Source organism: Anabrus simplex, chromosome 7 (assembly GCF_040414725.1).
Source record: "Anabrus simplex isolate iqAnaSimp1 chromosome 7, ASM4041472v1, whole genome shotgun sequence".
Classification (NCBI taxonomy): Eukaryota; Metazoa; Arthropoda; class Insecta; order Orthoptera; family Tettigoniidae; genus Anabrus; species Anabrus simplex.
Window position 1 is genome coordinate 142,849,755 of NC_090271.1, and position 25,292 is coordinate 142,875,046.

Consider the following 25,292-nt stretch of genomic DNA (forward strand, 5'->3'; position numbering starts at 1 on the left):
GATGATACCTTTTCTCTTTCCAATTTAATCGTGAGTAGTGACGGACATCATTTAATATAATGCATTTGAAAACTTGAGAATCGATACTTACATTCGAAACAATATTGTCGAGTTCAACATAACCTTTAAAAGTCGATGTAGGCCGTAGGCCTAATTTGCACGGTACAAGATTTCCACAAAGTGACTACGAACAGTATACCGGTGATCAAATTACAATGGAAGATATAAAGAAAAAGGGATTTCGCCATCATGTTGGGCGCTTTTGTATCCAATGTGCATTATTTTATTAGATTAGAGAATTAAAAAATACTTGTGGCCGATTGTTTGGCTTGATGTTATTAGGTTTTTCGAACAGTTTGACCGATCAAAGTTGCTGAACTGAAAGAAGTCTTCAGAGGAAGCCGACGAAGATTCCCCGGTGAAACTGAATGTAAAGTTGCGAGACTTTTAAGTCGCGTACCGGTAATTAATGTTCGAAGCCGGCCCCGCGGTCGAACTTGCCTGCCTCTCACATGGAGGATCCAGGTTCGATTCCCGGCCAGGTCAAGCATTTTTACCTGGATATGAGGGCTGGTTCCAGGTTCACTCATTCTACGATTACCTTTAATTGAGGCGCTGTTTAATGGTGAGATGGCGACCCCGGTCTAGAGAGCCAGGAATAACTGCCGAGAGGATTTGTCACACTGACCATGCATCACCTCGTAATCTGCAGGCGTTCGGACCGAGCAACAGTTGCTTGGTTGGCCCATTCGGGGGTGTAGTCTGGTTTGGTTTAGGGGTATTTGTAAGATTTTAAGTATACATATATCTTCTTTTGTGATGTTTAGCCAAATTGTTCATGGTTCATTCATTCCAGGATTTTCTGTTTTCCCGTGTTGTACGTTTTTTTTTACGGCGGTCCCTCAAAAACGGAGAATCGAGGTTCCACTGTATTTTGTTGGGAAATAAGCATTACTTTAAATGTAATGTCATCTTCGAAGGATCCCAATAATGTTGATAGTGAAAGTAATGGAATAAATGCTCATCATGCGAATATTAAAATGATATGGAGGAATAGACAAGTGTTTAGAAGTTGATAATTATGTTTCGAGGGTATTCTTTCCGAAGAATATTTTCTTATTGGACATGTGAATAGTCATCTATAATATTAATTCGAGATGTGGTTATGAAATGAATGTTATATAAATGAATAGATAAATATGATAGGAAGATCTTCGACACAATGTTCTACCAATGAGACGTACGAGTTATATAATGATTAGAAATGAAGTTAGGGTCATATCATTTAATGTACAACTTAGTATTTCCTGTAGAATAGCAGTTGTTGTAGTGCAAGTCTTGTAGATATTAGTAGAATTTCAGATCTTTGGAGGAAAACCTATGGACGGATCCAGATTTTGTGGTGTTTTAATAATATGAAATCATGATTGTTTATGATGATATTATGTAGTTTAGAATGTCTACTTAATTTTAGGTACAGCGATTTGAGGACAACATAATTATGTTAAAAACATATCAGATGTAAGGCTTTTCAGGCGTTTGCTCTATTAACCAGCGTTTCATCCTAGGTCTGACACTAGACTAATCAGAGTGGGATGTGTCAGACCCTACCAACTGACGCTGGGGTGTATGCAGGTGAACTTATCAGAAGCCTTTATAAGAGACACAGTCTGATAACTGCATATGGGAGATAAATCTCCACAATGGAATTACTGCCCGCCTAGCAATTCCGAATAGAAAATTCTAAATTCCCATGGAGGGAATTAGATATTTTTCACCAATAGAGCATGTCAAAAATGACAAAAACATATCAGATGTAAGGCTTTTCAGGCGTTTGCTCTATAATTATGTTGTTCTTTATTTCACAGTTCTGGCGATTATTTATCTGAGATTAGCTGCGGATCTTATTTTAAATGTCCATGATTGTTTTATTTTAGGTTCCACGACGTTGCAAACATTTACGCAGTGAACACTCAAGTTGTTAGAGTTTGTTGATCTACGCGACGATTACAATATTAGATGAATAGAATATTAAAGGACAAGGTTTTGAACTATAAATGAATAGATATGAACAAATAAATATTTTCTTTATTTTTTGCGATGGACAATTTAAATAATTTAAACAATTATACTGTCAATTGTACCTATAAGCCTTCGGCAATTTTCATGTTGGCAATAACGATTCGTTTGCTTTGTTTAAATGTGAGATTGGTTTACCAACACGTTTGTTTTTGATTATAAAAAAATTGTAGTGCCTTACGAGCGAGAAATGACAACCAACAAAAGTGCATTAGTATTTATTTTTAACTGCATTGATTACTATGTTCAACATTTGACTTATCCATTCATGCTGCAAGATTTTATTTATTATTGTTGTTAATTATATTTTATCAATGAACTGATTTGATTAAAGCGGAACATCCTTCCAATTAAAATCGATTCTTAGTATTGTCATTTATAGATTAAGAGTTAAAATAACCTCAGATAATTATAAGATACGGATTCCCATAAGGACGATGATAACGTGCTAATGATTGCCATGAATTGTAACCAGTGCCTGACTGAACCTGCACGCCCCTGAGTGGAATTTCACGGATCACCGTTGAGTAAGGCCAAGGCACATCTACAACATTTCTTCAAACCCCTAATTATACTTGAAGGGTTACAATACGTAAGGAAGTTACCTGAAGAACAAGATATGGCACTCCACAGACTTGACGTACAAAAAGAAAGTCTTCCCTCAAAGATAGACAGAAGAAAACGACATGAAATTATGAGAAACCGATCCTTTCAGTCATGGTGCCAGCTACCACATAAAGGAAAGGGAGTAGTGTTATATTCAGACTGCCTGAAAGCAAACTCCAGGAGGAGTCATAAATTACCTCTGTCCTTTTCTGAATATATAAACACAGTGAAGATGTCATGCAACCTCACCGCAGTCAGGTCGATTCCCGGCAAGTCATTCAACACAACCCGTTGCCACCAAAATAGCTGTAATGAGACAGAAACCCTTGGACAAGTGCTGGGATTCTGCCAGAGAACTGAGCTAATGCGCAACCATCGCCGCCATGGTCTAAGAACGTCGCCTGCTCAAGGCTTGAGACAGCGTGGATGGGAGGTGCACGAGGAGATTCACTGCAGCTCTACCGATGACGCTAATTGGAGGGCTGACATCATAGCCAACAACAGAAAGGACATTAAATCAATGGTCTTAGATCCCACCATTCGCTTTGAAAGGGACCTACATCAGGCTCGGGATGTGAACCTAGAAAAGCAAGCTATTTATGTTCCGGGCTTGCCTTACCTGTCATCCAAGTACAAAATACAGGGGAACCTCGATTCTCCGTTTTTGGAGGGACCCTGGAAAAACAACGTACAACACAGAAAATCGGGGAACGAATGAACCATCAACAATTTGGCTAAACATCACAAAAATTAAATATGCAGCCTATACTTATAATCTTACAAACACTCCTAAACCAAATCAAATCTAACTACAGTCCCAATGGGCCTTCCACCAACCAAGCAACCGCCCTCGGAACGAAGGCCTACAGATTACGTGGTGATGCATGGTCAGTGTGACAAATCCTCTTGGCAGTTATTCCTGGCTCTCTAGACCCGGGTCGCCATCTCACCATTAAACAGCGCCTCAATTAAAGGTAATCGTAGAATGAGTGAACCTGGAACCAGCCCTCATATCCAGGTAAAAATGCCTGACCTGGCCGGGAATCGAACCTGGGTCCTCCGTGTGAGAGGCAGGCAAGTTCGACCGCGGGGCCGGCTTCGAACATTAATTAATCGCGACCCGGTGAAGTAACGATGTGACAGTCTGACAGTTCATGCAAAGCTCTGGAGAGAAGGGAAGTAGAGTTTTGTCGTCATCTAAAATAACATGTGAGGGAGGAGGGATCCAGGTCGCGCTCAAAGACAGACCCTCTAGACAGCGCAGAATAAACATCTTTTCCAAACAAGAACGAGAGGCAAGATGTACTGTTCTGATGACCTCCATTTTTTAACAAAGGAGTCTCCAAAGAACTTTTATTTGTGCTTATTGTCCTAATGTTTTTTCTTCTCAATTTTTTCTTTATACAGCTGAAGAGGACCACTAAGTGGTCGAAACATGTCCTGTAAGTGTTAATTTATATTCAATTTTGCCTGAGGCAATAATAAAGTATCGATTACGTGATTATTTATACTTCTAGATTATACTCATCAATACGGTCATGAAATGGACAACTTGTAATTCAAGAAGAGCTGTCGAAATACGTTCTGTCTCCTTCCAATTGTTGTGGACACTCACTGCTTTATGATTTCCGAGGATTCTCTAAACAATACCACCCAAATGCGATGCTAAGGTGGTCCCTTATACAAGTTCACCGCCGATTGCTTTTCCAGTATGGTACAATACTTCCTCAAATTACCGCAATGCCGGGACATTAACACCAAGATCCGTAAGTATGCCATAGCCGTCCTTCCACGAGATACAGTTTCCTGAAAAAAACTTGCGGTCAAGGATTTAGTGTTGATAGGACTGAAATTTATGGATGGTTGATCCGGGAAATCGTTTCTTCGAGGAACGGATAATGCTGGATTTTTACAACGTGATTTAATTAGGATGCTCGTGGGACCACATAATTTGAACGAATAATATGGGAAACACATAATCGAGGTTCTACTGTACCTATCAATCGGTAGATTGTCAGAGGCCTGCTATTCGGAGCAAGAGGCACCCTCCCTAGTCAGTCATTGACCTTCCTAAAAAATCTGAAAGTTCCATTCTGCGAGTTAGAAAAAAATAATAATACAGATACTGAGGGACTCTCTGCAAATTATTTATTACCATCTCTACCTGAGAATGTGACTAACATTCCTCCCCAACTAACCCTGGAAAAAAAAGAATATAACAGCCTTAACGATTAAATTTTCATTTTTTGATATTTTTAAACTACACTGAAATTGAAACTGTATTCTGGACCCAAATGGTCACCCTCATTGGATGACGGACAATTTATTTCTTTAATAAACCTCTCTCTCACATGGTTACTGAGATGTGGTAGATTTATCACTTGAAATGATATGTAATGATTTATAATATATTTTTAAATTATACAACAATACTGGATACTGGCCGCACTTAAGCGACTGCAGCTATCGAGCTCGGTGTAATGTATTTTAAAGTATATTATATGTTTATGTATTATCTGTAGTGTGACTTTTTTTTTTACTGATTTTTGAAATATGCCCAATTGTTTGGCTTCAAAAATCAAAAGAAAAAAACACGCAGGTCTTATGTGTAAATTAACTTGGTATCACCCTGAAACAACTTACCCCTCTTTGAGCCTCATCCGGATTTCTATCTGGAGAAATTCGATCGATGAGGGATGAAAATGAATGCAGAGGTGATGCTTTTATTGTTATTCCTTCATCATCATTGGACGACTGTACAAGGCGTACCCCAGGGGTCATTTCTGATGGTGTTTTAGGGCTCAATGGCGAGTGTGTGGACGGACATCTTGCCAGAATGTTACCATTCTTTTCAGACTGTAAGAGAATACATTAAATTAACAGATTAACTTGATCTTCATAAGAGAAATCTTTTATGCATATCTTCATGAATGAAGTAATTATCGTAAATAAAAACATTCCAAGATAACATACACTATTTACAGTAAGCAAGAAATAAAATACAGTTTTATTCAGAATGTTTGATTTCTGTATACTATTCAACATACCTTGTTTTCAGAAGACCATCCTCCTGGTGATGACGGCATATGAATACGTTCTGGTGAAGACCTTGATAAAGGATTATTCTGATTGTCAGAAGTCGGGTTTTCTGATAACGGACTACCTTCTTCACCAGCTACTCCTGTACAGAATAAAGGAACAAAATCATAGAATTTATAGAAAAAGATGTTCTTGAGTAATAAAAAAATTGACAAGAAGGTTGGAAGAAAACCATATCATTTCTTGAAAACCTATGAGTTGTATGGATATTCAGTATGTACGAAGTAATTGAGAGGGGGCTACCTAGCTGAAGCAGTAAAGGCAAGTGCAGTTCACTCAAAGGGATATGGGTTCAATTCCCTGTCAGGAAGTCAAAAAATTCAAGAAACACAGTTTCCCTCTTGGAGGCACACATAGCTCTGAGGTTCACCAAAAATGAGTACAAGGTAAATTCCTGGGGGCAAAGGTGGCAGAGAGTTAATCACTAACTGTTTAGAGCTGAGGTTTCGAATATGGAAGCCTTTACCTTCCATTCCTCTCAAAGACTTCATAGCCTGGATAGAGATGGCTTTCCTTTGAAGCAGTTGAGAAATGCTGTGAAAAAAATGAACAGGAATACTGTATTTACTCACATAATTCCTGCCATCAGGTAATTCATGTGCCCTGGCTTTTTAAGTTCAAATTAGAGAAAATATCCTTTTTGCATACTTGATGAACCCATTTTCTCAAGCATTTATGCTGTTTCAAGTGTGTTGCAAAATGTAGGTATCAAGTATTATTGTATTTGGCATTTGGCAAAGATAACAAAGCTAGCCAGTAGACCGACGAGTGACAGATCACAGATGTCCACGGAACAGAGCAGAGGCCCACAGGAGAAATCTCAGGAAGAGAAAGCAAAGTTCTGAAGTTCACAGTGACAGACGGGACAGTGTAATATTCCCCCCAAAATATCTACAAGATTCTGCTCAATTACCTTCTGATCGACCCATCGCACTGCTGCAACCATCATCTTTTATCGTTCAACTGAATGCTTCAAACTCTCCGTACTGTTGTTCGCTACGTCACTGCAACGTCCCCACCATGTCACCTTCTCGAAAGAACTTAGTATTTAAATTCTTCTAGTGCCTTCCAAGCTTGTACTATAAAAACTTAGACCACTCCATCCACAAATGAGTCCAGTTTCGACTGCAGTGTGGCGTGGAGGACAGTCAGCTATCTTTCGTGTGTTTGTGTGTTTACACGCCTTTTATTTCCATCTTCTCCGCCTGGACTACACTTCGAGACAAAATGGGTGAGCAAAGGCATTTATGCTTGTGACTTTGTGTTGGGACTTCAACCCCCATTGCCCTTCAGGCTTTATAACCTTGCCTGGTTTTGAACTCTTTAAGTCATCGATCAGTAGTGGACCATCTACGAGTGTGATGTTTTTCTTTTACCCTGATCATGATCTATACTACTGGAGCCTGGCGATTACATGTTCTCGAGAACTTTGAAAATCACCTTCACCTATTCATGTATGATCATTCCAGCACTTTGCGGTTGTTCTCTCCATAACTGAGAGTTTACTTTGCAGGTCACTTCCCTCCCATCTCACACCCGCCTTGCATTCCCTTCCCTTTTCATTTCTGCTCTTCTTTAAATTGTTTACGCTTGTTAGCCCTAGGTACTTGGACTATTGTAAGAGCAATTAAGTAGAAAGTTTATGTTCAGTCACCGTCCAGATTATTTTCTCATTACTATTATATGTGCCTGGTTCTAATTCAAGTTACGTCACTTGTATTTGATTTTTAATGCGGTTGTCGTTTCAATATGATTTTTAAATCTTTCGGTCCCCTTTTCTAAGTGTATTTATTTGTTGGTTCAAAAATACATATTATTATTCACCCTGTTAAATCATGATTTCTGTTTCTACCACTGATACCTCTAATTCCCGGTCGCTTCCCTTATCCATGGTATTTCTTTTTATTATTATTGACCTATTTGCAACCATTATATGTGGTATCAATACATTTGGTAGCATAGCTCTTCAAACTTTACTCTTATTGTTTATTCTATAGCAAGTCTAGTTTATTGGTCTTTGTTTTCTGTTGTTGTTCTTCTATTCACCTACCGATTATTTTGTCGCCTTTGTTATTGATTATGGTGTGTTTTTCCGACAAGTTTCCAATGTACGATGAAAGTGATTTATCTTTTCAAAACCCTTATCATAATATTTCTTTTCTATATTGAAATTACTACAAATGTAACACTTAAACAACTCGAGTTTGTTATGCAAAATGGAAAGTAACATTAAAAATACTCTCTCCTAAGTACTTTGTGAGATCAGAATTAAAATATTAATCTGTTATATGGATGACAAGTTAAAATAAATTCTCATCGTTTACTAATTATTTTTTTTTTTGCTAGTTGCTTTACGTCGCACCGACACAGATAGGTCTTATGGCGATGATGGGACAGGGAAGGGCTAGGAGTGAGAAGGAAACGGCCGTGGCCTTAAGGTACAGCCCCAGCATTTGCCTGGTGTGAAAATGGGAAACCACGGAAAACCATTTTCAGGGCTGCCGACATTCTTCATATGGATTTATGAGCAAGGATTAAAGTGGTTAAATTAAGGTGGCCCGCAAGAATGTGTGTGTCTTACAACACGTTCTTGTAGGCAATATTTACGATCTTCTCATCGGGGTATGCCCACTCGCCATGTGAGAGCATGCCACGTCAAGTTGGCCATGACTGAGGCACTGGTTCTCTAGATAATGACGTGGAATATACACATAATACAATGATGATAATCAAAATGGGTGAATAAATGAACTACAGCTCACAACTATTTTCAAATATGGATAAGAACACCCAGCACCCCCAACAATACAACTGTAGAATCCAAACACATTCTGTGGAATCCTCATCATCATTTCTTCACGCCAGCAAGCCGTGTGTGGTTGTGTACGAGCCTCCTGCAGTTTGTCCTGTCCATCCACAGATGATGTTCATAAATGCAACACCAGTTTACATCTCTAATTTCAAAAACAGAAAAACCCCACCACTAGTTCAAAACGGTGAAATATATCAAAATCGAAGATAATCCTGGCATGACTTGGGATTTCAAGCTACATTCTTATCAAATTTCAGCTCAATCAACCCAGTAGTTTATGAGCCTATCCAGAATAAACAAATATACAGACACCATCTCACTTTTATTAGTAGCATAGATAGATTTACAAGAAGCATCATCAATCAGTGTACAGGTTGAGAATTTCATACAGTTAAGTGGTGAAAGCAGATATTTGTCAGAGGAGAGTTCATATTTAAGACTGGTTATTGAAATACATTTTACTGATATATTATTTACAGCGTACGGCAAAACAAACAGTTATGAAATTACATACATACTTTGAACATCAAAGAGTAATGAATGTCACCAGAAACCTGCCATTGCAACGTCGATGGAAGCAAGAAGGAGCTACAGCCCACATTGAAAGGCGGTCACTTGCCCTTCTACAACAACACTCTGGAGATCACTTCACTTCTTGTACCTTTCCCACTCATTGGATCTCACGTCCCTAGATGCCTCCATATGGGGATGGAGAAAAATCTATTTTCCAGTCGGCAAACCCACCAACGTATGTTCCCAAATTACAAAAGAAGATACAGTAATTTTGTGTGTCTTTGTGGCAAGCTGAGTTCATCAACATGTTCAACAATCTAAAGAACAGTTATGAAAATTGCGTGAGACGAGAGGGTGCACATTTTGAACACAAGCTGTATCGATGCAGTTAGATTTACACTGCAGTCACCACCTTGCTTGTTATGACATATCTTGATGATTACAGCAGTCTGTAATTTCAGTACTGTATATACTGCATACAGTATTTATTATTATTACTTTATTAGGCTATTATCCTCTCCTGCGAACCATGTAACCTTGCCGCGGTGGGAAGGCTTGCATGTCCCAATGAAGCAGATAGCCGAGCCACAGGTGCAACCATATCGGATGGGTATCTGTTGAGAGACCAGACTAAGGAATGGTTCATCGACAGGGGGTAGCAGCCTTTCGGAAGTTGCAAGGGCGGCAGTCTGGATGATTGACTGATATGGCCTTGTAATAATACCCAACATGGCTTAGCTGTGTTGATACTGCTACACGGCTGAAAGCAACAGGAACCTACAGCCGTAACTAACTCCTGAGGACATGCAGCTCTTTCTGTATGAATGATGTATTGATGACGGCTTCCTTCCGGGTGAAGTATTCCGGAGGTAAACTAGTCCCACATTCGGATCTCCGGATGGGGACTACACGAGAGGGGGCGATCATCAGGAAGATGGATACCGACATTCTGCGAGTCGGAGCGTGGAATGTTAGAAGTTTGAATCGTTGTGGTAGATTAGAGAATCTGAAAAGGGAGGTGGATAGACTAAAGTTAGATGTAGTTGGTATAAGTGAGGTACGTTGGCAGGAAGAACAGGATTTTTGGTCAGGCGACTACCGAATTATCAACACAAAATCAAACAGAGGAAATGCAAGAGTTGGTTTAATAATGAATAAGAAAATAGGACAGCGAGTAAGCTACTACGACCAGCATAGTGAAAAAATTATTGTCATCAGATAGACACTAAACCAATGCCCACCACAATAGTGGAGGTCTATATGCTTACTAGCTCAGCGGATGATGAGGAAATCGAAAGAACATATGAAAAGATAGAAGATTTAATACAATATGTAAAAGGTGACAAGAATCTAATTGTGATGGGAGACTGGAATGCAGTGGTAGGCCAAGGAAGAGAAGGTAATACAGTAGGAGAGTTCGGACTGGGACAAAGGAACGAAAGAGGAATTCGGCTGGTTCAATTATGCACTGATCATAATTTAGTCCTTGCCAATACTTGGTTCAAAGACCACAAACGAAGGCTGTATACGTGGACAAGACCTGGAGACACTGGAAGATATCAAATAGACTTCATTATGATTAGGCAGAGATTCAGAAACCAGGTGTTGGATTGCAAAACTTTCCCAGGAGCAGACATGAACTCTGACCACAACTTGTTGATCATGAAATGCCATCTGAAGCTGAAGAAATTGAAGAAAGGAAAGAAAGCAAAAAGATGGGATCTAGACAAGTTGAAAGAGAGTGTGAGGGATTGTTTCAAGGAACATGTTGCAAAAGGACTAAATGAAGAGGCTGAAGGAAACACAACAGAGGAAGAGTGGATACTCATGAAAAATGAAGTCAGCAGGTCTGCTGAAGAAATGTTAGGAAGGAAGAAAAGATCAACTAAGAATCAGTGGATAACTCAGGAGATACTAGACCTGATTGATGAACGACAAAAATATAAGAATGCTAGAAATGAAGAGGGCAGAAAAGAATACAGGCGATTAAAGAATCAAGTGGATAGAAAGTGCAAGGTAGCTAAGGAAGAGTGGCTGAATGAGAAGTGCAAGGATGTTCGAAGGTTGTATGATCCTAGGAAAGGAAGATGCTGCATACAGGAAAATCAAGGAACCCGTTGGAGAAAGGAAATCTAGATGTATGAACATTAAGAGCTCAGATGGAAAGCCACTTCTAGGGAAAGAAGACAAAGCAGAAAAGATGGCAGGAACATATCCAACAGTTGTATCAAGGTGAAGATGTAGATAATTTGGTTCTGGAACAAGAAGAGGCTGTTGATGCTGATGAAATGGGAGACCCAATTTTGAGGTCAGAGTTTGACAGAACTGTGAGCAACCTAAATAGGAAGAAGGCACCTGGAACTGATGACATTCCCTCTGAATTACTGACTGCCTTAGGAGAAACCAGCATGGCAAGGTTATTCCATTTAGCGTGTAAGATGTGTGAGACAGAAGTCCCATCCGATTTTCGGCAGAATGTTGTTATACCTATTCCCAAGAAAGCCGGTGGTGACAGATGTGAAAACTATCGCACCATTAGTTTAGTATCTCATGCCTGCAAAATTTTAACACGTATTGTTTACAGAAGAATGGAAAAACAAGTTGAAGCTGAGTTGGGAGAGGATTAATTTGGCTTCAGAAGAAATGTAGGAACACGTGAAGCAATCCTGACATTGCGTCTGATCTTAGAGGATCGAATCAAGAAGGACAAGCCCACGTGCATGGCATTCGTAGATCTAGAAACGGCATTCGATAATGTTGATTGGACCAAGCTATTTAAGATTCTGAAGGTGATTGGAATCAGATACCGAGAACGAAGAATTATCTACAATCTATATAAAAATCAGTCTGCAGTGATAAGAATCGAGGGCTTTGAAAAAGAAGCAGCAATCCGGAAAGGAGTGAGGCAAGGCTGCAGTTTGTCCCCTCTCCTTTTCAATGTTTACACAGAACAGGCAGTAAAGGAAATCAAAGAGGAATTTGGAAATGGAATCACAATCCAAGGAGAGGAAATCATAACCTTGAGATTTGCCGATGATATTGTTATTTTATCTGAGACTGCAGAAGATCTCGAGAAGCTGCTGAATGGTATGGACCAAGTCTTGGTTAAGGAGTACAAGATGAAAATAAATAAGTCCAAAACAAAAGTAATGGAGTGCAGCCGAACAAAGGCAGGTGATGCAGGAAATATTAAATTAGGAAATTAAGTCTTAAAGGAAGTAGATGAATATTGTTACTTGGTAGTAAAATAACTAACAATGGGAGAAGTAAGGAGGATATAATAATAATAAACACTTTATTAATCATCATAATTAATAAAGATACAGCACACAAATTTTGCATTGTATAAACAAAGTTTGTCATATGTACTGTCACTTCTCACTATTACAAAAGTTCACAATAGATAATCCCCGGTTTTTGCATGTGATTACGTGACATGAAATGCAGATTACCACAACCAAGGAAGAGCTTTCTTAAAAAAAAGAAATTTGCTCACTTCAAACATTGATATAGGAATTAGAAAGATGTTTTTGAAGACTTTCGTTTGGAGCATGGCATTGTATGGAAGTGAACCATGGACGATAACTAGCTAAGAAAGAAAGAGAATAGAAGCTTTTGAAATTTGGTGTTACAGAAGAATGCTGAAGGTGAGATGAATAGATCGAATTACAAATGAAGAGATAATGAATCGAATTGGTGAGAGGAGATCGATTTGGCTAAATTTGATGAGAAGAAGAGATAGAATGATAGGGCACATCTTAAGACACCCAGGACTTGTTCAGTTGGTTTTTGAAGGAAGTGTAGGTGGTATGAACGGTAGGGGTAGACCAAGGTGTGAATATGACAAGCAGGTTAGAGCAGATGTAGGATGCAGTAGTTACGTAGAAATGAAAAGTTAGCACAGGATAGGGTGGCATGGAGGCTGCATCAAACCAGTCTATTGACTGATGACTCAAACACACACATGCTATTATTACCTCTGGTCACAGGTGTTACTATGAATGTGAGAAACTAACAAAAAGATTTCTGAGCCCAAGTCATCAGGTTTGATCTTAGGTCTGTCTAATTATAACTGAAAGTGTTCAAATAGGTCAGCCTCGTGTCGGAAGATATACCAGCATGCGAAAGAACTCCTGAAACTAAATTCTGGCCCCCTAGCATATCTGAAAACCATAAAAGTTTATATATTCAGTTAATTTCATACTGTTTTATATTTCAATTTAAAAAGAAATTGAAACTTTGAAGTGGGGATTTCTTTTACAATTTTACTTTACGTCGCACCAACACAGATAGCTCTAAAGCTATTTAAAATAGTTTGTGTTGGGTCCACCTTGTCAATACACTTTTTATAACTGAAAATTACTGTATTTATTCATACATGTTTCAGGAACATTGTGCATCAGTGAAGTCAATCAAAGAATAAAAACAATGACACTATCTTTTGTTTAGCCTGCAATTTAAAGAAGTATTATATCATTGTTCACCATATCAATGAATAAATAAACAGTACTGAAATATTATTAAAATTATCATTACATAAAATTGAAATATCTGGATGTTTTTGAGTAAGAATACCAAAAAAAATTTAAGATCTTCACGTTTTATCTGTTCTTCTTATTTCTTTCTTTTCCTTAAATGATTAAACGTTAGTTTATACAATGGGTTTTCATCTGTACTTCTTTCAATTAAACTTGATTCAAAGTCTTTTTTTGAGCAAGATAAATTTCTAAACTTTTCAAACATTTATGAAATCTCCCTTTTTGGCCGAATGTATTAATTTCATGTCATTAGAAATGTCTACGTATGTTCATTTTTTTTTTCTATCTGCTTTATGTTGCACCGACACAGATAGGTCTTATGGCGACGATGGGAGAGGAAAGGTCTAGGAATGGGAAGGAATGGCCGTGGCCTTAAGGTACAGCCCCAGAATTTGCCTAGTGTGAAAATGGGAAACCACGGAAAACCATCTTCAGGGTTGCCAACAGTGGAGTTCGAACCCAGTATCTCCCAGATGCGAGCTCACAGCTGCGCGCCCTTAACCGCACGGCCAACTCTCCCGGTATGGATGTTCATAGCTCTAGAAGAATTATAATAGAGAAATAAATATAATACACAAAATCGCTCATAACAACGGATACTCCAGACAATTTATTAATAGAATGATAAATAAAATGAAAAATGAACCAAAAACAACTTTAGTTAAAGATCGAAAGGAGAAAAAGAAATTTGCCGCTCTTTTTGAAATAAGCACTCTTATCATCTGACTAAAATTTTCCGAAAGAGGAACACCAATATACCATACAAAACTGATAATGCTAATAAGATAATTTTTAATTCAAATAAAATTGAGAATAAATGTAAATTTAAAAGTCAGGAATTTACAAATTTACATGCCAAACATGTAGGCAGTGATACATAGGACAGTCTGGAAGAAGTTTAGCTATAAGGTACAAAGAACATGTTAATGCAGTCAAACATAAAAGATATTCAGAAATGGGAGAGCAAATGGTTGAAAAGAATAAAATTCACAGACATTTCTAATGACATGGAATTAATACATTAAGCCAAAAAGGGAAAATTCATGAATGTTTTAGAAAGTTTAGAAATATATCTTGCTCGAAAAAAAAAAAAAAGACTTTGAATCAAGTTTAAATGAGAGAAAGTACAGATGAGAACCCATTGTATAAACTAGTATTTAAAAATTTAAGAGAAAGAAAAAGAAAAAAGATAAAATTGAAGATCTTACATTTAGGTATTCTCATTCAACATCATCAAAATATTAAAATTTTATGTAATGATAATTTTCATAATATTACACTGAAGTTTGTTTATTCACTGATATGGTGAATTATGATATAATACTTCTTTACATTGTGGGCTAAACAATAGTGTTATATTGCTTTTATTCTTTGATCAACTTCACTGATGAAGGAATGCATAAAGTTCCTGAAACATGTATGAATAAATAATATTCAATTATAAAGTATGTACTGACAAGGTGGACCCAACACAAACTATTTTAATTTTTTAAAATAAAGTCAATACAGGATCTAATCAAATACTTATCATGGTTAAGTTTATCAACAGATAGTTTTTATGGTGACTATGGGATAGGAAAGGCCTAGGAGAGGAAGGAAGTGTAGCTGCAGCATTAATAGCCCCAGCATTTGCCTAGAGTTAAATTGGAAAACCATCTTCAGGCTGCCAACAGTGGGGTTCGAACTCACTATCTTCTGGATGCAAGCTCACAGCACATGGCCAACTCGCCCGGTAGGTGGAGATTTAAACCCGGTAATCGCTACTCTTTGCATACGGCACTGATATAGTCACCCATGAATTTATAAACATAGAGGATAAGCTCTCTTGTACACTCTGACGAAATACATGAGGGAGACAAAGAATAGGCGACAACACCAGTATAGGAAAGCAGAAAGAGCTGCTGAAGATGCACAGAAGGGTAGCAGATGCAAAAAAATGCCTCTGAGGCATGGACAGGGAGTGTACTTGGAGCGAACGACAGATAGTATTTGCAAGGATGCCGGCTGGTAAGGCAGCATGCTGAGGTAAGTTGATGCCTTTCACTTCATCTTGCTATATAAGGACCTTCAAGGCCAAATTGTTCTGAACCAGTTACAGCAGACTTTCTTTTTTCAAATCTGCAGACCTCAACTAGATCAGTGGGTGAGCCAGTGCTGACCGGATTTAATTGCTCTTTCCAGTCTGTCAGGAATGTACAGTACTCAATTACCATTGATCTGCATTTAGGGCTGTCGCCCAGGTGGCGCATTCCCTATCAGTTATTTACCTACTCTTTTCTTAAATGATTTCAAAAGAACATGGAATTTATCAGCATTTCCCTTGATAGGTTATTCCAATCCCTAATTCCTCTTTCTATAGAAGAATAGTTGCCCCAATTTGTCCTCTTGAATTCCACTTTTATCTTCATATTATGATCTTTCCTACATTTAAAAGCTCCCCTAAGGCTTCTTTCTCTACTAATGTCATTCCACACCTTCTCTCAACTGACAGCATGGAACATACCATTTGTCGAGCAGTTCGTCTTATTACATCCAAGAATTCTCAGTGCAAATTTTGCAACATTCATTCATTCATTCTTCTTCTGTTCAATTTTGGCCACTATGGAGCACAGAGTGACAACTACGGTACCCTGGATCATCTTTTCCCTTCCCTGCCTTTGATCTTCTGCCAATATAGCTTCATTCGTTGGCTTATCTGCTTCCTTCTTTCATCTGAAAAGATCACCTTTGAAGATTCCTTTTCTCTTTCTTCTCGGAAGTCTCTGAAGTATGAAACCAATTATTGAAAGTGGTTCCTGTTTTGGATGTGTTCATGACTAATGCCTGTTCTCACCATACCAGCATGTATCTCCATAAACCATCTGCGAACAATTTTTTTTCCTCAAAATGTGTGAAGAGTTTTCATATGTAGGAGATGCCCATAAAATCGTATTCGTCTCTTCTTCATCGACTCTATCATTCCCTGAATCTTTTTGTATAACCCTTTGTTAGGTCTTAATCTTCATTGTCCACCAACATAGGTCCCAGAATCTTGCTTTCTTTCTTCTCCAGTTAAATCATTCATATATACACAAAAAAACAGTCCAATATTAGTGTAAAACATTCAAATCACAAGCTAAGGAGGGAACAACAACAACAACAACAACAACAACAACAACTACTACTACTACTACTACTACTACAACATTACCACATTGCTAAAAATCCTCCTGCTTTATCCCTTACAATGAAAACCAGACCAAGCCCCACGGCACTACAGCCCCTAAGCAAGCAGGCTGAGTGGACCTCAAAGCAGCCCTTAGATCAAGGTAAAATTCCTTTGGCCTTGGGGACCTCTTCTTAGAGTAACATCACATAAGGCCTAACCTACTCTAAATCACAGAGTTCTATTTTTTAGAAATTTAGGCACACACTCAACCACTCTTTTCTCTAGTTCAACAGTTCCGTAAGTAATCTCCCATGACCTACTCTATCAAAAGCCTTGGGTAGGTCAATATCGATACAATTCATTTGACTTCCTGAATCAAAACTATCTGCTATACCTTGCTGGAATCCTGCCAGTTCAGCCTCACTGGAATAAACTTTCCTAAACCTAAACTGCTTTCTATCAAACCAGTTAGTAATTTTGCAAATGTATCTAATATAATCAGAAAGAATGCTTTCCCAGAGCTTAAAAGCAACACATGTAAAACTGATTGGCCTGTGATTAGCCGCTTTACACTGCGTGGCCAAAAGTCACGGAAAGGGTTGTTCCATTAGAAAATGAGCCGTGTATGACCCCTGAGCGTGTGGCTAGCTGCGGTGTAGCTGAGCAATCTGTCACAGACACCAGTGTCACGAGTTAACTGACTTTGAACATAGGATGATCATCGGCGTATGGGTTTTCAGCATTCTGGAGATCACACGCAAATTCGGGTTTCCGAGGTCAACAGTGTCAGGGGTGGATATTCAATATCGCAGAGAGAATGTTACCATCTGCGTGAACCGCTGCATGAGAAGACCACAGGTGTTTAACGAACAGACATCATGTTGCCTCCGCAGAACCATACTGGGTGCTAGATGGGCTACTGTGAGTCAGATCACCATCCAGTTGAATGTTGGGAGCCAGGAACCCATTTCTACCAGGACTGTAAGGAGGCAACAACACAACATAGGCTTCACCAGCCAACGATCTACTCATGTCCCTTTACCGACACCTTCACACAGAGCTCAACAACGTGCACGGGCCCGCGAACACTGGCAATGGACCATGGAACAGGGGCAGCATGTGGTATGGTCCGATGAATCCCGGTCCCAGTTGTATTGAGCTGATGGGCACGCGAGTGTGTGGCGTGTGCCCCATGAAGCTATGGGTCCTGCGTGTCAACAAGGCTGTGTTCAGGTGAACAGTAGCTCAGTTCTGGTCTGGGCAGCGTTCTCATGGTCACAATTAGGCTCACTGTATGGCTGCAGGGAGTGCTGATAGGTACATGTTATGTGACCATTCTTTCAGACCATCTGCATCCCTTTCTGGCCCAAGGGTACCTTGACGGAGATGCCATGTTTCAACAGGACAATGCGCCATGTCACCGCTCTGTGATGGTATGCAGGTGGTTGGAGGAGCACTCCACTGAAAATACGACCATGGATTGGGCCTCCAGATCCCCTGATCTTAATCCAATCGAGCATTTATGGAATGCTGTTTTATGCTCCATAAGCCCCGCACCACCTACACAAGACCAATTGAGGGTAGAGTGCAAGATGCATGGGTTCAGATCCCTCCAGAACTATTTGAACACCTAGTAGAGTCGATGCCTCGCCATGTTGCTGCTGTTTTGAGGGCTCGTGGAGGAGCAGCTCGTCACATTCAGTGTCTTCCCATGACTTCTGGCCACTCAGGGTACGTTTATCATTCTTTCCTTTGTACACTTCGCTATTGTTGCAACTCTCCAGTCATTTTGTATAACTCTTTCATACAAACAGTAATCAAATGATTATTTCAGATATGACATTATATCCCAACCCAGGACCTTTAGTATATCCCCAGAAATATTATCAATCCCAGCTGCTGTTCTAGCTTTCACACTTAGTATCTTTTTTGTAAATGTCCTTATTATCATAGGTAAATGTCAGCACTTCGCCAGTATTAGACATATCCTCAACCTCAACACTATCCTTATTTTTTTATTTAGCATTTTTGCTAAGAGCAGTACTAGCGGAAACAGAAAAACGCACTTCAAGCTACCAACATGCGTCACAAAGTGTTTTGTGACCTGAAAGCGGGCAGGTTTCAACTTCTGGAATATGTGATATCACTTAACGAGATTATGCCATTTCTCAAGAATTGATTTCTCTGGAGATGATTGGAAACAGCTTCAAGAAGACAGGAATCTTCAATACATTAGACGGGAGTGAAGACGATTTGCTCAGGAGAGATGGACGTGATAATAGCACCAGTTCTTTCTGCAGTAGCAATGAATAGCAAAAAATGGAAAGGATTTTCTTCTTTTTAGTATACCATTATATGTGGATGTGATCGGCATATTTATTTTGCTTCGGGTGCTATTACTAGCCCCAACAGAAAGGATATATTTCTAGTACCAACAGTCTAGTTCAAAGCTGAATGTTAAATGTGCCAGCAGTAAGCTTATGCTCTTGACAGCTCAAAAGAAAACCAATTGGATAATTTTATGCCAAATGATCATCAATTTGTGTCTTTCCTAAGTGTTGTGTATACATTTTATGTACCTTAATTTCTTTGTAAATGAAATTTTTGTGTCAGAATTACACAAACAAATATTGCAGCCAGATTTTCCACCTATTTTTTAGACAAAAAGTGCAATAATTATGTAAGCAAACATGGTATTTTTTTTATCTCATTAAAGAAGAGTCTATTTATAACAGTAGACAGTAAGGGAGATAAAAGGCACAGGACAAAAATGGAAGTTCAGGATGACAAACTCTTTCCACTTTCATAATTCCTCCTTCATCTGTCCACTCAGAAAATATTCAATTTCTAAATTTAAAAATACAATTGTAACAAGCTGTTTCCAAAAGTTTGAATTTAAATTTTTGAATGCGAAAGCGCTTTACCGATTGTAAATAATATTACTGTTCTAAGATTTTAGTCAATATCTTAACAATCTGGAATCTGCTCATGGAAATCCGTTATTTATCTGCTAGCAACAAGGTGGTCATGCAAGTATGTATGTATGTATGTATGTATGTATGTATGTATGTATGACCTTGGTTCAGTCTGCTGCTATGGCTAGGCACACAGCAGATCCAGCTGATGTAAAACATGAGAGAAACCTTTAAAAAGTGGAGAGAAGAGTATGACCGTGTAATTGATGATCTTGCAAAATTAACATCCAAGTTCACAGAATCTGTTTCAAATGTTTACAGTGCTTGAAAAGAATTACCCACCACCAGCCATGTGGTTGCAAACTTCTTCACTCTCTCGTAATTCTTCCCCTTACATACACTTTTTCTACATAGTCCATAATTTCAGCTAGTTTGTCAGCTGTACTCTTTGCTATCATATCAATAATTAGTGTTATTATTATTATCATCAGAAATATCCTGATAATAAAGAACACATAGTTTATGAAGAGGAATAGCCATAAGATCAGCCGATATAGTTGGGATGGACAGTATGGAACACTCATCGATTTTATAATAACAGAAGATCGTTATGAATACGAAGATAATCCCCAGTGAAAGTATGGGAGGTGATCATAGATTAATTGTAGAATTAAAACAAGTAAAAATCCCTAAAAATGTACTGAAGAAGAAGCCAAAGATCAGGATTTGGGAACTGAAGGGGGAAGATAAAAAAAAATGGCATTCCAAGACTTTATAAAAAGGAAGTTGCCTAACACAGAAAATTACAAAATGGAGAAGAAGAGTGGGACAATTTAAGACAGACATTTGTGGAAGCAGCAATTGAGGTATGCAGGAAAACAAAAGTAAAGGATAAGGGAAAGGAGACACGGTGGTGGACAGACAAAATTTAAAAAAAAAGAAAAAAGAAAATAAAATAAATAAAAGAAAGGAACAAGGTGAAAAAAGAAATGGCTAAAGAAAAGCAAGAAACATATCAGAGGGATGAGAATAAGATAGAAACTACAAGTAAAGAGGAATATCAAGGAAGAAAAGCAAAAAGGTTGGGGAGAGTTTAGGAACAAAATTGAGCAATATAGTTGAGGAAATCAGAAACTTTTATACAGAGTAATAAAATCGAAAAAAATAAACCAAGAAAAAATCAAGGGGAGAGAGAGAGAGAGAGAAGATGAATCCATAGTACATGACGAAAAGGCTCTTCAGAAGGCGATGGCAAAATATTTTGAAAAACTTTATAATGAGATGACTGCTTGGAGGAAGGAGATAAGAAAGTGGAAATAATAGATGGAGAACAAGAAGAGAACCTGATAACATGGCTGGAACTTGAAAGGGCAGTGAAAGCAATGACTAAAGGTAAAGCAAGTGGGAAAGACGAATTCAATGCTGATATGATTAAGACAGCAGGAAGCAGTGGACTACGGTGACTATACTGAGCCCTCAATGCTATATGATACCTGAAGACTTGCAACAAGGAAGCATTGTACCATTGTTCAAAAAAGAAAACAGGGAAAAATGTGAAAATTATGGAGGTATAACTATTATCACATGGGCTAAAAATAATTGAGAAAGTCATAGACAAAAGACTGAGGGATATACTGTAATAGAAACACAGTTAGAGGAAGAACAATATGGCTTTAGACTGAATAGATCAACAATAACTTGATATTTACAGTGCGAACGATAATGCAAACACACCTGGAAAGGAGCAAGGAAATCATCTTCGTATTTTTAGATTTGGAAAAAACTTATGATACAGTTAAGAGAAAACATGTATGCAAATGCCTACAGAAAAGGAATGTATAAAAATTATTAATTAATAAGATAAAAATGTTGTATCATGAGTGTAAAAGCAGTGTACAAGTGGAGAGTGGTCCCTCGGAAACATTTTATGCAAAAAAAGGTCTCAAGCTAGGATGTGCACTGTCAGCATTATTGTTTATTATATTGATGGATGAAATCATAAAACGTGTAAAACTGAGTATCACTAGTGATGAAGTGAATGTATTTGTATTTGCAGATGATGTGGTGACTTGAGGAAAGGGTGAAAAGGAAGTACAAAGGAAACTGGACATTTGGAATGAAAATTTGAAGGGGTTTGGAATGGTAATTAGTGAAGAGATAACTGTAGTCATGCACTGTGGAAAAGAGAAAAAGAGAAGCCTAGTGAACATAGACGGAGAACGGTTAGAAAATGTAGAACAGTTTACATATTTGGGTAGCATTATTAATGGAAGTAATGAAATCAACCCTGAAATTAATAACAGACTAAGTAAAGGTACAACATTTTATCATCAAGTCAGAGAGCTTTTATGCGATGCCAAAGTACCCAAGAGAACGAAATTAACATTATATAAACAGTATTTCATACCAATTGTAACATACGGACTAGAAACGCTGGTAACTAATAAGAGACAAGATAGTAGGATCCAAGCAGTAGAAATGACATTTTTAAGAACACGGTTAAAAAAACAAGAAGAGACAGAAACCAAAATATTCAAATCAGAGAACAGCTAAACATAGAACTATTAGTACAGAACATACAGAAAGCAAGACTGAGATGGTTCGGACATGTAAAAAGAAGGGGAAATGAATGGGTAGCAAGAAGGGAATTAGAAAGAGAAGTTAAGGGAAAGAGACCAGTTGGAAGACGGAGAAGAAGGGGGATAGATTATATCTGGAATGACATTAGAGAAGCTGGACTGAATGTGGCAGAAGTAATGGAGCAGGAAAAGTGGAAAGACAGAAAGGAGTGGAGGAGGCTTGTTAACCACACCCCAGCAACTGGAGTGGGACATTGATGATGATGATAATAATAATAATAATAATAATAATAATAATAATAATAATAATAATAATTATTATTATTATTATTATTAACGGACCAAGTATATTGGTAATATATATAAATTTACTCATTCGGGACAAATATTTCAGGTTCCCTTTGGGAATCAACATACCGTATTTACGCGAATAATCCCTGCCACTGAATAATGGCAGCACCCTAATTTTAGGAAGGGTCATTTTAAGAAGATGAAATGAAAAAAAATTCCTTGCATCGAAAGAGTAACATCTTCTTCTTCTTCTTAAGACGTCGTCTCCAAACGTAAGTAGACGATCCACATGACCAGCTCCGATCTTGACGTTGCAGCCATGCCATGTGGATTTATTGGAATATCTCTCAGGATCTTTAATGCAGTGGTTTCCCATTGCCTTCTGCATCCTAATGCCATTGACCAAACTGGTTCCTCCGCCTTTGGGAACAATTTCTTGTCCCCAGGACAATAGAGTGCCCTTACCCATACCCGCTCATGCACTCTCAAAGAGACTGCTGGCACTTGGTATAGGGGATTTCCTTATACCGGGAGATAATCGGTCCCATCATTCGTTAGCCGTATAAACAAACATTTTATATCACTCCATGATTTATTAGCACTAGAACGGCCGAACATTCCTCATACCTATAAAGGCCGCAGGCGGTCATTTTGATCGGTGCCGCTTACTGACATATACCTAGGATCCAGGATCTGGGAAACATGCGAATGTTCAATAATTTATTTTAATACAACAGTTAACAATACAGGATGTATTGTATACAGATCAATCCATTGTTATATATTAATAATTGTTCATATTCTCTCACTTCTAATAGGTAACAATGAAATATTTTGGCGGACTTGCTATTGGATGCCTTTGTGAAAAATTATGATAAAAATAACAGTCTCTATTTGTTTACAAGCCTATTTAGGCACTTGACAAGCAATTTATGCACGTTATTACCTTACATGCACATTTTCCACAGACTACTTTGTTGCACGAAGAACATGTGTCAGAGGTTTTGTTCTGTTTACAATTGGAGTTCACTTGACATTGTTGTCGCTTACGACTGGCACATTGAACCTGAATCTGAGGCTCAGGCTGAAATGTAGGGAGTTCAATCAACCGGGATCTTCACAAAATAAGATCTTAGTTCTTGTATTACTTCAAGAATATAATCATGTCGAGATATTCTCTGTCCCGTAACTTCCTTGCAGACTATCCATGAATTTGTTGCTGCAACACCACCTAGATATAAGGCCTGAGCAAGAAACCAAGATGGCTGACAATAGAGGCAATCATCATAATGTCACTATGGCATCTTACCATATGTTTTAATTGATCTGGCTACTTAAACCTCAAAATAATTACCCCAAACCCTCATTCTTTCATATAAAAGTCACTTACACCTTCAAGAAACTATTTCTGAAAAAATTAGGGATAGTTGATACACAAGGTTTCTAAATAATGCTGAAACTCAAGTGAGGTTCAAGAATTAAGGGAATGGCAGAATACCGAAATTCATAATAAATGTTTTATTTTGTCCCCCCACCCACAAAAAAAATTGAAAGCAACAACACACTTATTTACATAAATGCAGATTTGCATGAAATTCAGTCCTGTTGACAAATAACACGTTTCTTCCTCGTAAATACATTCTTTGACATGGAACTTTTTTTCTTACAATAATTATTCAAAAGAATGTTTGTTGAAGTCCATACCAGTTTTCTACAAACACATTCTGATGTATGTCTGTTATTGCACATATCTAGCTCCCACAAAAGTTCTTTATCATGAATAACTTTCATTGTACTCTCACATGCAACCTCCCTATGATCATTTACTAAAAGAAACTCTGTTTCAAAATCTGTACATAATTTCGTTACTACCAGATAATTATGTATTATTACATTGATAACAAACATTTCAGGGAACAAAAGCCTACCCCTACTCTTATTTCTAATTAGATTATATGCCTCATCATCAGCATCAATGCAGTCCTCAGTAACAAGAATTCCTTTACAGTGTTCACATTTCAAATATTTTGAGACACTATAGCAACAATAACCTGCTAAATAGACTAAAATTGGCATGTTATTGTTACAGTTTTCAATATCGTGTAAACTTATATGTACATCTATGCTCTTACACAATGAATTATCAAAATCCAAAAAGGCAGAGGATTCAGGAGGCGGGTCAGAGAACTCATCTACTTCAATCTCCCCAAATGCGTTTGATCTTATCTTTAGAGTCAGTGATGACAGTAACCTTAACTTCTTTTCAACTTCAAACAACTGCCTCACAGAAATATTGTACTGCCCTCCTGCCCTGCAAGCTGCCTATATTTCCCAAACCTGTCCTCTAATATGTCTGTTTGAAATTTTCCTAATAGGACATATGCAAAATTAAGTTTTGACAAACAATATTCTATCAACATCAACAATCCTTCAGTTGTCAGTATCAAAGCAGCCATTGTTTCAGATGATAATGAACCTTTTCCACCTAGATCTCTCCACTTTACTAGCCATTGTAGGAATTTCTTCAAATATTGAAGCCCTTCCCCTGAATTCGAAGAGACTGGACACATTAAGCTGTTGTTGAGCCTTACCCCTTTACCTGGTGTTTTGACATTGACAACAGCCCACCAATCTATTATTATTTTGATATATGAGGCTGTTTCTTTATAATATGGTAGCTTACACTTTTCACCTAACACTTTCAGCCCTTCT

General features: G+C 38.1%; 1 protein-coding gene across 2 annotated transcripts in view; it reads right to left on the reverse strand.

Moving 5' to 3' along the window:
* LOC136876979 (EH domain-binding protein 1) overlaps positions 1 to 25,292 on the reverse strand; it is a 414,289-nt gene that overhangs the window by 171,490 nt on the left and 217,507 nt on the right. For both annotated transcript variants that reach the window (XM_067150754.2, XM_067150753.2), the window contains exons 18-19: positions 5,733 to 5,866; positions 5,329 to 5,541 (exon numbers count right to left, since the gene is read on the reverse strand). In XM_067150754.2, coding sequence (XP_067006855.2) covers positions 5,329 to 5,541; positions 5,733 to 5,866 — 347 coding nt within the window. The remainder of the gene's footprint in view (positions 1 to 5,328; positions 5,542 to 5,732; positions 5,867 to 25,292) is intronic.